This window comes from Uranotaenia lowii, chromosome 3 (assembly GCF_029784155.1).
Source record: "Uranotaenia lowii strain MFRU-FL chromosome 3, ASM2978415v1, whole genome shotgun sequence".
Lineage (NCBI taxonomy): Eukaryota > Metazoa > Arthropoda > Insecta > Diptera > Culicidae > Uranotaenia > Uranotaenia lowii.
Window position 1 is genome coordinate 143,281,848 of NC_073693.1, and position 15,008 is coordinate 143,296,855.

A 15,008-nucleotide genomic window follows, 5' to 3' on the forward strand; every position below is an offset into this window, starting at 1 on the left:
TGGCATCACCTCATGGGGATGGCTATAGAATTGTCATGGTAAAAAAACAAAAGTGTTGGCACGCCACCTGAAATGTACCCCAACAAACTGTAGGAAATAACAAGGGACCTGTTACCTCAGCATAATGTCACCAGCTGGCCTCTTGTGCCGTACGACTGGGATACGAGTGAGGAGGACTTAATATCGGTAGAAGAACTGCACGACATCGCACAATCCCATAAGCTGGAAAAAGCTCCGTGTCCAGTTGGTATCCCGAACATTGCAGTTATGGAATTTCCCGAAAAGTTCCGATCGTCACTGTAAATTTGTATTGAGGAAAGGATGTTCCCAGAACTGTGGAAACGGCTGTAGCGGTAGGAAAAGTTCTGGAAAGGTTCTATAAAAGTTGATCTTGAATCGTATCCAGCAGTACAACGAGGGTGAAGGCGGACCGTCCAACAATAAGTTCGGCTTCAGAAAAGGGCGATGGGGGAGAGAAGAAGGGATTGTTTTTGTGCGATTGTAACACTGTCCGTGCGCAAAGCCTTCAATACTACCAGCTGGCAGCGTAAAAACTGGTGAAAAGCTATTTCCAGAACCGTAGGCTTCAATACATGACGATCCCAAGTAACACAGATCAAGCCAATTGGCTTTTTTGAGTTTTAATATTGTTTTGTGAAGACTTTTCGATGGCATCCCATTTTTAAAACGGTTTTATTGTAACATAGGAAATGCTTCATTTATCGTGTGTTTTAAAAGAGCCCTGAAAGTTTTGCTAAAACTTGAATAAAACACTATCTTAAGAGTGTTGTAAAAAAGTTGCAAAAGTATTGCTAAAGATTCAATAAAACTCATACTTTCCTGTTTTTATTAGAGCTTTGTTAAGGGTTTTAATAATGCGCTCAATGCGCTTTTAAAACTAGCGTTCAAGCCTAGTTGAAAAACTGATTTATTGGAACATTGGATGTAGGCATGATAAAACTAAGTGACAGATGATTTGACAATCGAGAAGAACGTATACACGCTTAAACTTTTTTAACCTCTTTTTGAGATAGCATAACCTGTTTTGAAAGGATTATCACTCAAAATTGAGAAAAACGTGCTATCAAAATGATATAGATTAACACAGCTAAATTCATCTTAAAAATAAAAACAACTTTGTTGTATCCGCATTCAAATTTCAAAACAACCGCAAATCAGTCCACATCATTATTCGCTCAATTCTCAGGGTTCGAATGAAAGCCCACTGTGAATAAACGGTTTTTGTGATTCGATAAGAATAAATGTATTATAAAATTCATTTACAAGTACGCCTATTAAACTACTTGTTTTATTTATCCATCTTTGTCTCTCAATGCGAAGTTGATCTTTATTTACGTCATCCAATCCAGAACTAACAAAATTATTTTCAGATAAACCGTCCTTGAAAATTTCTGGAAGACTGCAGAAACCGGCTTCAACTCAGCAAAGACGGAGAAATTGAGTTTCATCACAAGCGGAAATGCTCATTCTAAATCAGCCTCAACAAGTTTCAGATGATGTATTCAGAATGAAGACCACTAGCATTGGCCGATCATTGAAAATAACGAATTATTTAGAGCGTAAGGCAGTTCTGGTAATAGTAAGCAAAACATCCGAAGGACGTTTTAAAGAATCGTTTTATCGCTTCCAATTGTTTTCCCATACAACTGTTTTAACAGTTTTAACTGTTTTACATAACCTAACTACAAATTCAAAATTCAATCATTTCGGAATTCACGATTCAGGCAATGTTTTTACAATTTCAATAATCGTTTGATAAACGTTTTATTACGCTTCAAAAATCACTTGGTTTTAATCCTCATTTATGCGGGTTATTATTTAGCTTTGAGGCCAGGGTTTTGATGACAGAAAATGTTCTGTTCCAGAATAGTTTGAGATTATTTGATAGCAATACCTATTTGTTATTTAAAGATTATTCACCATCCTCATAGTCAAAAGGAAACAAAACAAAAAGTTGCATGAATGCCTTTTGCCAAGCAACAAATCGAAATGTTTTCATTTATTGCGAAAAACTTCTCTTTCTCAAAAATGGATAAATCCATCATGAGCGTGTATTCCATTTAGAGAAACGTCAAACGAAGCTGTGATTCAAGGTCTTTTAAAACCATTTAAAAACTGTTTATTGAAATTGTTTTATTACCACATTTTTCTAACCGTCATAAAACCATCTTAACACTGTTTTACAACTGCCTTCAGATTTTCAATATTAATTTACTGAGCGCCATGTTGATTGTGAAATTGAATCGAAATTACTGACGCCATGTTGCTGTAAATTATACTTTAATACTAAAAACTAGACATTTTCATCAATTTGACAATGTTGACGGTACTATTTGTTGTATAGGTGATGAATTTCAATGTAAAACAAAAATTGCATCATTTAAGCCAATTTATATTTTCCTTTAATTAGAATTTTTTTATTTAAAAAATGCTTAAAATATGGTCAACCTTGATTTTCTTTGAGGCGCGCTTAAGTTTTGATGCTATTTCGTATATACTTCACCAGAAATCTGAGGTTGCAGGAAGTTTCTTGCTTAGATATATTGTAAATGAGAATGAGAATATTTTTAAAATATTTTAAATGGAATCTTTACCTATCATCAAATGCTTGGGAGATTAAGTGATAAAACGAGAAAAAACGGAACAGAAAGCTCCCACAATAAAATTTCTATTAGATTCCACAGCTGCCACAGTAAAATTCCTATCAGATTTCACAGATCCCACAGTAAAATTCCTATCAGATTCCACGACGTAGTTTTAAAAGAGCTGTGGATAGTCTGAAGAGGGCTCTGAAAGGTTTCTTAAAGCTATGTCTATAAGGCCGAATAAAACTATTCTGTTGGATGTTTTATTATAGCGTATAGAATTAGCTTTAAAAACGTTAACAAAATGGTCCCTTTTGGCCATATGTTAACTTTAAAGTAGTTGTGCTAGTAGCGTAGAATGCGCTTTGGCTTATAAAGTAGCTTTAGGAAATAGTCTTTAGCGAACTGTTAAGGTTGGAATAAAACTTAAATTGTTACTTGGGGAGCGAAGGATTCCAGGAAATGGATTTTACAGCTGAAGTACCTGAAGGGTCGATACTGGGCGCAGTTCTGTGCAATATTACGTACGATGAGATGCTGACATTGAACCTGCCAGAGAGAGTGAAGTTGGTTTGTTTAGCGGGCAACGTAGTGCTACCAGCGACGGGTTACTCGGCAGAAATCGTCCAGCTAAGAGCTTCAGAGGCTGTATAAGAGGTGGAGAGGTGGATGCACTCCAAGAGTTTTCAGTTGGCCCACCACAAAACCGAGATGGTCCTGATATCAAACCTGATTTCACTGCAAACAGGCAGAATTACAGTTGGATCATGCGCTATCAAATCAAAGCGCGAACTTAAATATTAGGGTGTGATGATTGAAGACCGGCTCAGCTTTAAAAAACACGTTAAGTAGGTGTGCAAGAAGGGGGCAACAGCAACGGTCGCACTTACGAGGATAATGGCGAACAACTCAGGGATCCGAAGCAGTCGGCGTAGGGTAGTTTCGAGTGTGGTTTCGTCAATCCTTTGATATGGTGGAGCGAAATTTGTCCTCAACATCCAGGGTAACCAGCAGAAGCTTAACAGTGTACAGAGGGAATTTTCGGGTGATCAGTGCATACCGCATCGTTTCGTCGGAGGCTGCATACGTTGTAGCGGAAGTCACGCCCATCTCGATTCTGTTGGTGGAGGACTCCTATTGCTACGAGAATAGAAGTACGCAAAACGTGAGAACACGCGCCAAGGATATCTATCCTTGTCTATCTCCTGACCAATAGTTTGGTCCCAAACATCAAGGAGTGGATGGAGAGAAAATATGGTGGAGTGGGTTTCTAAATGACGCAATTCCTGACTGGTCAAGGAATCTTCAGGAAGTATCACCACAGGTTCGAACATGATGTGACGCGGGCGAAATATCAGAACGTAGTTTTCTATTGTCCAAGATATGAAGAAGAACGGGCCAACATATTCGCCGCCTGCGGAACAGACACGACTGCCGACGACATGGTGCAGAAGATGTGTGATGACATCAACACTTGGCATGCAGTCTGCGCTGGGCTCATCCGGATAATGAGTGCCCTACAAAGGAGTTGGAGACGAGAGAATGACGCGAATAGCGGTCGACATAACTTTCTTATTTTACTTAGCTGAATGAGTCCGAGCCTATCAACTGAACATCGGCGTAGTTGATCGGACCACGACTAGAAGGTGTGCTTGACCTCCCTTCCAAAGTATTGCCTCAGGGTTGTTACCGGATTGGGTTATGGGCTGAGACCCCAGGTGAAGTTTAGGACGTATGTTTATTTATAAGGGTGAGTATCTATGTATGGCTAGCGAACGGTAGACAATGTGCATCTCGAGACCCCATACACTCAACCTCAGGGTAGTGGTCATATCACCTCTTGTCTGCAACTCCGATTCTCTACCTTCCCGTGGTGCTAGCTGGGGTGCAAGCAACCTTTGGGAGATCGGGTACCCAACCCCGGTGGATGCTTTGGTCGCATGCAGACTGAGTCAGGGGGCTTCGTACGCGTCTGTTCTCCATGTCAGGGGCGGCGTGCGGAGTGCAACAACGTCCTGGTGGTGTTCGGGACCCAAAACAGCAACATCACGACGGTCCTCCTGCGAGATAGTGGGGTTAGCTGCGGGCATGGCGAGCCCGTGATTACAGAAAACATAAGCAACGAACAACGAACAACAAATTTCGGATGGAAATCGGCAAGGACCTACGCGACGAAAAGGGACTAGCGATTGGAAACTTGGAACATGGAACTGCCGATCTCTAAATTTTGTGGGCAGTACCCACGTGCTCTCCAACGAATTGAAAAGCCGCAAATTCGACATCGTAGCGCTGCAGGAGGTATGCTGAAAAGGCTCCACAGTACGAACGTACCCAGATGGTCGTGCCACCTACCAGTTGTTATGTTCGTCAAGTTATGTCATGAGACGGAAAACTATGTAAATAAATAATATCTATGTACGAGTTTACCCATATTGGTTCCACGAACCCAGATTTGCTCTGGGGGGACACGGGAACTCGCGTGCCTTGGTCCCTTTGTGTGTATGAAAACATTTTGTAGATACATGAACAGATATCTTTTTTCTATACATTGTAGTAATTTGACCTGTTGAAGTTCTTTGCAGTAGTTCAGAACTCGATTTGTGCCTATTGGTGTTTAACAGTATAGATTTCTCTTACTACAAAGCATCAGGTTGTCTGAAACGGAATTTGACAGTCAAAATTTTGAAACCTATTGAGCTCAATGTCATATATTGCTCGTCGCTCCAAATTAGCCGAAGCACTTATAGATTGGCTGTAGACCGAACCGAGGTTTTCCGTGGAATACTTCAACAAAGGAGCAACCGAACGACCTTGACCTAGCTGACGATATTGTTTTGCGCGCCCAAAGACAACAGGACATGCAGAGCAAACTTGACGACCTTAGCGAAAGCTACGAGGCAGCAGGTCTCAAAGTCAATGTCGGAAAGACCGATTCGATAGAAATCAACACAGAACATCCTTCCAACTTCGTGGTAGCTGGGCAACAGATTGAGAAAATTTAGTGCTTCCAGTATCTTGGCAGCCAGATAACGCCTGATGGTGATAGAATCCGGATCAGAAAAGCCCGATTTGCGTTTGCGAGTCTCCGAAACGTCTGACGGTCACGCCAGATCTCTCTACGAACGAAAATCCGAATCTTCGACTCGAACGTCAAAACCGTATTGTTGTGCAAGTGCGAAACTTGGTGCACATAAGCGGTGACGACGCGGAAACTGCATTTTTTGTGAATCGCTACTTGCGGAATCTGATCGGCGCTTGGTGGCCTGGCAAGTGGATCTCAAACGTGGAACTTCATCGCCGGTGTCATTAAAAGGCGCCAGAAATCGAGATTCGGGAGCGTAAGTGAAGCTGGATTGAACACACGCTGCGAAAAGATCAAAACGACATTTGTAGAGAGGCGCTTCACTGAAACCTTGGCTTGGTCCGGATCACCAGCAACGGATATCTTTGATCTTGGCCCTATGCGTCGAAGAATCGGCGCCGGACCCTTAGAGAGAGAGATTATGATGGAGGTATCTTATCAATATTTATAGAATGAACAGTTCACCGATTAAGTCCTAATAAAATGACAGATTTGCAGATTGTAATTCTCGTTATTAATTTCTTGTAGCTTGTAATTGCTATTGTTGGTCTGTGGTCGCTCATTGTGCTATCAGCATCATTCGCGTTTGAGACAAATTAAAGTCAAGTTCTTTGAGCTTCGAACCTTCACTATTAAATAGGTCGAGCACCCTATTTTAAATAGCTTTCACACAAAACGTATGTAGTTATCTTATTTATGTTTCAAAACTTATTCTACAAAATGGATACTCACTGTGCACACATATTGACCAGATCCTTGTCGGTCGTGCCCTGCTGCAGGCCCCGGATGTACAGATTCGTCTTCGAGAGCTGTTCGGTTTGCTGCGGGGTGCTGCTCGGGCCCATCGTGTTGTTTGTGTTGGTGGTGTTGCTCAGACTCGTACTCAGCGTGCCACTCTGGGATCCGGTGTTGGAGGAGCTGCTGGAGTTTGTGTTGCTGGGTGATGCCGCCGTCGGGACTCGCTGGCCGTACTGGAAGAGGAGATATTGGGGGAAAAGATGGGTATTAGTGTGCCGAGGCTGTATCCGGAGTTGGTATTTGTTCTACCAAAATCTACAAAACAAACTGTCTACTTAACAAAATAAAACAAAAGCATGCATTTATGTAAAAGTTTTCGAACATTTTATGTTCATTAACTATAATATTGGTATAGTAGATCGTAGATTAAATTCCAAGGTTTTGATATACTTTATACACCCACAAATCAAACATCACGCAAAAAATGTCATCCTAGCTAGGTGGTTCAATATTCTTAGATGGGATCAAAAACAGTTTGTTGTCTCATTTTCGGCCATCTCCTGATGCTTATTTCACACCAAACAAACGGCTATAGATTTGATCTGAAAAGTTTAGCAGTTTGTAAAACGTTATTGAAAATTTTTTGAATGAATTTCCCTAAATCTCTTTACCCTCTACACTTGACTCTGATTCAGTTTGCTTTTGTCCTCCCTATTGGTTATCCAAAACTCCTATAGGGAAATTTACTACCAGTCAATGTACTTTAAACATGCTTTTGACAGGCTGCTGAAACATCCCATTTAAAGCTCACCTGTGCTTCTTCTTTCTAATTCCTCAAACAGCAGGAAAAACCCGGAGAAAAAATGGTAAGAAGACCAAAAGAAGGACTCTACCTTCGCCCGAACCACTCTCGGAACAAAGCCGCCCCGAAAGCCGAAAACCGATTCCGCACAACTTATTTTCCCGCATTGTTGTTACTCAAACTTCACATCACGTCTCCCATACAACAGAGGCAGGCAGCAGCAACTGAAAGGATTTTCGTATTCTCATTTTTCTTCTTTCTCGACTTTTTTTTCGGTTGCTACTGTTCCTCGGCAAACATTCGGTCCTGCACATACCTTTCCTACTTGGAAATTTGCTTACGGCGACGAGTGAAAAGCATACCGGGCTAGGATGACAAAGCATCGGGCCACGAGCCCGACACGAGGACGAGGCGAGTGCGGCGCTTAGTCAAAGAGAGGACGGCGGTATAGAATTCATCCCGGAGCTTTCGGGTTTCTACATACATGAATGAATGCGCGCATATCCTTAGGGTTCGGAAGGCGAACCGGGCGGGTTTTCAGTTCAGTTTTCCAATGTCAAAAAGGAAAGCGCTTTTCAAATTCATGTTTCACTAGAAACCACTTTTCAGCCCCTGTTTTTGTATGCAATGTTTGGTGATTTTCCCACCGGGGGGTTTTCCCGCGCTCACTACTGGTAGCTATTGTGTGGCCGAATAAATGCCACAAGTGTGCGCTAAAAGACTGATAACGTTAAGAATTACTTCAGTCGGATGATTGCTACAAGAAACAGGTTTTGTCAAATCCAAAGAATGGCTTGTTTACTTTAAGTTAAGTTGCTGAATTCGTTTAAAAATTTACTAATGTACCTACAATCAATAAGGTGAATCAGGTGAATGTAACATTTTAAAAGAACAACAATCTTTATTTATTAACCCTTCGTTTCATAAAGTTACAAATTTGTGTGTGTTACAATTAATGTATGGAAACATGGAAAAATCGTATTTTATTTTAATTTTTTTTCTTGATGTACTCATCATTTTCAACTGTTTAAACTGATTTTTAAGGAAAAATAAAAAATCATGAAACGAAGGGTTAAATATTGATGTAGTTCTAATCACAAATCTTGTAAAAACTTGCCTACATCCAAAATCTAATTTTGCGAGAATTTGATGTCCAGAATTCGTGTGTGGTGTTAGAATTAATTATGAGCTCTAGTTTTGGTGATACAGCTGTTCAAAGATAGAAAAATCGCAAATCTGTTGTACTAATTAAGGACTGTATTCGAAAAAAAGAAACACTTTCATTTGTGAATAACTTTTGAATGGATAGATGAAAATCGATGAAATTTTCAGTGGAACAACCTAGTAAAGGGCGAACACGAAATTATTGTGACTCATTCACAGGGCATAACTTTTCACCAATATGTAAAAACCAACCAAATTTTGAACAATTTCTCATTGATGTGTATTGGCATAAATATAACAAATGTCAAACTCGTAGTCGTGTTTTTCGATTAAAAAAATGACGGTGAATTCTTTCCAAACACCTGGAATTTCCTGACCTGTCGCACCGGCAGTGGGGAAAAATGTTGAACATTCATTCAACCGCATCCAGAATGTTGAAGCAGTTCCAGGAGCTGTTGACGTTTGACCACGGCAAAGAAGCTGGAAGAAAACCGGGACCGGAGAACAAAAAGACGGAGTGAAAGGTGAAGCGGATGATTGAAGAAAATCTCAACGTCTCAAGCCGTGATTTGGCTAAAAATATCGGCATGTCACAGAGCTACGTCCAGAATGCAAAGAAGAGAGCTGGACTACATACATACATCATACAAGGTAGGCAGAACTTCACATCGCGATGAGTGGCAACAATCGACTGCTAAAACTCGGGCATGAAAACTCTACGAGAAGATACTGACAAAATATGGCTGCTGTGCGATGGACGACGAAACGTATATTGTTTGTGTAAATTCTTACCGCTCATAAGTGTTAGTATAGAAATAGAAAAACATCGCAGAATGTCAAAGTTAGATCCATCCGAAAGTGATCTAAAAAGGCTTTCGGATGGATATAAGCTCTGTTCACTGCTCGAACAGGAGCTTTTCGTTTTCTGATCACAACACTTATACAAAATGAAACAAACACTTATACAAAATGAAACTGTATGTACCAATAGGTTTTTCAGTTTACTTTGTGCTTAGATTCGCCACTTTTGGTACAACACAAGTGTAGTCAAACAACAGTTCAAACTAATCACCCGCCGTGTTAAGATCGCGACAATAAAACCTCGACCGCTAATCGAATCGAAATAAAAGTTGTTGTGTTTTAAGTACAAATTCGCGAGTTTATAAATCGTGTCCGAATAGTGTTCCGGTGCCTAAACATTTGGTCCTTCGAGCCGGATGACCGTCCGGAAAATTGGTTCCGGAACATAATTGGACTTTAAGTTAAGTGAAGACCGCCGATCGCTCAAGAAGCCAAAGTGTGAACCATTTTGTGCTCACCAAATCGCCATCGCACTGCTGGACTAAAAGTGATTGTTATTGAGAACAATTAAAGTATTTTTTTGGGACGCTAACTACGCTTGGCTTGGATGCAATTAAGTGCATCAGTGGACAGTGTCAGCCATTGCAATTCAGAACAATAAGTGATACTCAAATATCTGAAGCAATCTGTTGAAGTGAAGCCGATACCTGGAGCAACCAAGCATAGGACAGCTGATCTAACAGCATCGAAACAGAAGACAGCTGATTCTACATCCAGCGAACGACACGCAACGACTGAAGGAGTAGTTTTTCGAAAATTGTATCAGGAAGTATTGCTGGCTTGGTGCATGCGGCCAAAAAAGTGCTTTTAATAAAGAATTGATTGGGAATTGAATCTTTTAGTTGCATGAAGTGTGTGCCCTGTCCGTAACTATAAATTGGTCTTGGTTCATTATTGGCATTTTTTACTTTGCAATTTTCACTGGTTGTGCCCACTCGCTGCTGTCAATATCGGGTTGATAGTCTCGGTAATTTGCGTCAGGATCGGTTGGAACGTTGAGTTGATCAAACTAAGTGCATATACCCTGAGTCAGAAGCACATAAGGTGCATGTCAGAGCACATAAAGGTGCAAGTCAGTAGCACAGAAGGTGCAAGTCGGTTTTTTGGTCAGAATTATTCAGTACTGGACGGATTGGGTCCAAGGTGTTTGAGTTTGTCAGAAAATTCAAGTTTGCTAAAGAATTTAAGTTTGAGTTGGAATCCTTGTCAGAATCAAGTTTGATTTGTATGAAGTTAAGTTTGAGTTCGAAACTTGTCAGAATTAAGTCTGAATTAGTTTGTGTTGGAAACATTGTCAGAATCAAGTCTGAATTTGTCAGAAAATTCAAGTTTGTTTAAGTTTGAGTTGGAAAATTTGTCAGAATTAAGTCTGAAAGCCGATTTTAAGCAAATTCCGAGGTTGGAGTTTTTCACCGCCAAGAGCAAGTTCGATGTGGACGACAAATTTAAGATGAAGAAAATGTCTACAAATCTGTGTGCTTCGAGAAGCGCAAGTTCTTACAGCAGCACGACAAAGTTCCGCTATTTTTGCCAGATTTGGCATCATGCCACTATCCAAAAAGTGTCCTGGAGTGATATGAGGCCAATTCTGTCCACTTTGTTCCAAAGGATATGAACCCGCCAAACTGTCCGGAGCTGCGTCCGGTGGAGCAGCACTGGACAAGAATGAAGCGGGAACTGCGGAAGAGCAAGAAGACAGTCAAAGACAAGAAGGACATGTTAAGAAAATGGAAAAAGACTGAGAAACTGGTACCGGATGACACTGTAAAGACTTTGATTCTAAACATTATCAGAAAATTGGCATGATACTTTTGGTGTCGCAATAATTTCGTGTTCGCTCATTAATGTAATGTTTTTAAAATAGCGTATTATGAATATATTTATAGGCCAATTTTTTTAGGCAGGGTCGTGAAAAATATGGAAGAGTCCCATTGAAAGACTCCAAGACAGCTGGGAATCAACTATGTGACCAAAGTGCATGTGGTAAATTGTTTAAAAGTCCTCTAGAGGATCTAACAGGGAGCAAAAATTGAAATAAAAGTAAGAATGAATAATTCCTTGAAGGTATGGGAAGTCAATCGTTTATTTCAGCGCAATCCGCAATCCAATTGGAAATGTGGTAAAGAAAGTAATTTTTTATTATTGATTCGTCCAGCAGACGGAAAAAACAGGCCAGGAATCGCGCCTTAATGATAAAAAAGCTATACACCGATAAAATAAACAAAATACGGTGGTCAAATCGTGCGCAAAAAGGTGGACCGGTTAGGGGGATGAAATTTTGAAAAATTTCTTTACGGAAACTCCGTTGGCAAGTCTCGCCTGAAGAAGGACCAGGTAAAAAAATTAAAGAAAATATGTCTTTTATTCAAATTTGCTGACGATCTGTGGAAGATGTAATTCAGTATGTGGTAGGGTAAATGATCTTGAGCGGAACTAAATGGCTTAATTCGACGCAACTCGGAACAGTTTATCATGCGGTATGGATATGGGTTGTACCCACTTGTTTTTTTAGTTCAGCGAGTAGATCTTGGTTTCTGCTTTCTAACGATGATTTTTACAATATTTTAGAGTAAATCTTAATAACGCTAGAGCTATTTTGTTGAAGATAGAATTCTGATCTTGAGTGGAACTAAAATATGATCTTGAGCCATTTTGTACTGTCAACACCTTTAAAAGTTCATAATGTAGTTGTATAACTGTGAAAATTTCAATCAAATACCATCTTTAGAGATATTCAAGTTCAAAAGCTAATTTTACAAAATGTCCGTTGAAATTAAAATCAAATCAAAAATCAAAAATGTTGTTTTATCGCAGAAGGTTTGACATATGCTAAACTTGTAATACCTTCGAAAAAATAGGGAATTTCGGTGGGATATAAGTTACTAAATTTTTCTCTTTTTCCTTATACGGTTAGTTACTTTTGTCCTTTTAAGTTTTAATGATTAAAATTAAAATGGGCCTAACACGTTTGTTTATGCCATGAGGAACTCATATAGTATCAGGCAGAATAGTTGATTTCATAAACCAACTGTTTTATAAGTTTTATAATTTTTATAATAATTTAAATTTAAATTTGTTTGTTTATTACTTTATATTATAACCTAAACAACATTATATATCAACCCTTTGAAATGAAAGTGGCAACTTGAGTATCGAATGGCAATACAATAAAGATTAATTCTAACTCTTTGAAATATTCTTTTCTGTTCGCAATACCTGACCTAAAATTTGTTCTGCTATCATTATTTTGTATCTAAGATTAAGGCTTCAGTATTTATTTATTTTTTTATTCATAAGTTCCCAAATCTGACAATACAATTTTTTTTGTATAAAACTCCTCTTTCATGCCTAATTTGGTTCCATTTGCTTGATCAGTAATCAAATCATTGAAAAAAAAAATGAGAGTTCTTCTCCCAGCAAACATTTTTGTAGTTATATTTTTATGTTGTTTATACGTTATAGAATGAACGAATGTAAGTTGAGAAAACAGCATTTACCAACCAATGTGAACCTTTTCTCGCTCCCCGCTGAAAAGAAAGGAGGAGTCTAAAATTCCTTTCTCCATATACTTTCCTATGACAAATTTGGCCCCATTTGTCTAAAATGTTATCGAGTTGTTCATGGAGGTTTTTCAGAATAAGCATAGAAAGATTTCTCCATCCCAAATAATCTCCCCTACAAAGTTCGTTTATATTGTATAGATGTATATGTATAGATATTTTATTAACTGGTTAAACGTCAAGATGAATTGTTTGTTGAATTCATCGACTTTTAACGGCGACAAATAAATTCTATAGACATGCAAGGAAAATGCATGATTATCTCGTCTCCTCATTCCATCTCACTCAATGGAAGAAGGGAAGGGTCCCAAATAATTATAGAAACATTACATGTATCAAAATACCAAATTAGCTTCCTTTCGACTGATTAATTTTTGCCATCTTGAAAAAAACAGTGGTGGCCCTCTCCTCTTTTTCTTTTTGTGAACTGGGATCAAGCAGGGGTTTCAAACAATCTTTGTGTCTTTTTCCGTATTCAAATATCATCCCATACCAAGTTTAGTTCCATTTGCTTGATTATTTCTCCAGTTATGCAAAAAAAATGAGAGCCCCCTCCTCCTTTCCGTTTTTTTTCCAATCGAAGGTGGGAAGGGCATCAAATCATCCTGGGAACATTTCGTTTACCCAAATACCCTCGCATTCCAAATTTGATTCCCCTCGCTCGATTCGTCATAGAATATTGCAAAAATTGTATGGGCCCCTCTCTTCTTCCTATCCCTCCAAAGCAAGTCGAGAGGAAAACGTAGAATATTTTCCCATATCAAAATTTTCTCTCATATCAATTTGACTCCATTTGCTCGAATAGTTATCAAGTTATGCAATAAAATTTGTATAGAAGCCCCCTTCCCTTCCTTTCAACCCACTGCAAGAAGGAAGGGGTCTCAAATAGCCCTCTCCCTTTTCCTATGTCTCCACTGAAAAAAGGGAGAGGTACTAAATATTCTTAGGAATATTTCTCGATGCAAAACACCCTCCCATGCCAAATTTGGCACCATTTGCTTGAATAGTTTTCAAGTAATGCAAACATTTCTCTTTTGCCTGGGAGACCCCCTCGCCCAATCCAGTAATAGGGAGGGGTCTCAAACTATAATAGGAACCTACCCCGGCCTCAGAAGCACCCATCTACCAAGTTTCAAGGTCCTGTAGTTTCGACTAGTTTCGATTCTATAGGGAACAGACAGACAGACACAAATCCATTTTTACATATATGTGGATAGAAAATATTCTTGGTTACCCTAATCCAGGGTAAGGTTAATCACTTTTTTCAATATTTTTGATAATTTTTTCTGTTAAGCGGAATATGGGGAAAGGGGAAGAACCAGTACTGGACTCCTATAAAGGTTGCAGAAATTCATTTGATTATTTTAAATTTTATTTATAAATCAATTTCGTCTCTGTTTAGAATTTGATGCTTTGGGGTAGCATTGATCAGTCTCTATTTTAACGGTTTTAACGAGTTTTCTTGATCATAAAAGATACAAAACACCTTCTGAATTTCTGTGTTTCTTGGTTTAGATTTTTTCGCGGTCCAAAAAGAAAACAACATTGCGATCCTTAATGTGTTAATGCCAAACAACAATTATAATTTTGCCTTCCTTTCGTCCCCTTTTTTTTCCTTCTAAATTTACCATTCGATCGGGTTTCTAGCCTTTTGTCCTAGACTGGCTTACTCTTGGAAAATGTCTCTGTTTTTAAAATATCAAAAATTTACCTCAAACTACAACATAAACTACACCAAAACCAAATATAATTGAAACCAATATTCACTACTCTTATTTTCTTCATATAATGAGAAGGCGACACCATCAGCATCCCCTAGCGGACAAAATGGAAGCACTTATTCGAGAAATTCGTCTAACTTGTGAATAGCGTGTATTTCGGACTTGACTTGGTCAGGGATGCCAGTTATAATGAATTAAATTGTTTATTTCTATTCTTGCACCATAAAAATGTTAGTGAATCAATAAACAAACCAAATATTTCTTAACAAAATAGGGAGCGAACTTTCAATTACCTTCCTTATTTGATTATTTCAAAAGATAGATTTATATTGGCATAAAGTGTTTTTCAAGAAAAAGATTTTAAATTCAATCGGTCAGAATAGAAAAAAACTGCTTAACTTTTTATTAAATTTTTGCTAACTAATAGAAGGAAAAATTCTGTTCCCGCCATGGAATGTGAGATATGAACGATCA

At 38.9% G+C, this 15,008-nt stretch overlaps 1 protein-coding gene across 13 annotated transcripts in view; it reads right to left on the minus strand.

The window, feature by feature from the left end:
* Positions 1-15,008, minus strand: part of LOC129751837 (protein alan shepard) — an 873,165-nt gene that overhangs the window by 79,191 nt on the left and 778,966 nt on the right. For all 13 annotated transcript variants that reach the window (XM_055747580.1, XM_055747579.1, XM_055747578.1 and 10 more), the window contains one exon: positions 6,421-6,659. In XM_055747580.1, the coding sequence (XP_055603555.1) occupies positions 6,421-6,659 (239 nt within the window). The remainder of the gene's footprint in view (positions 1-6,420; positions 6,660-15,008) is intronic.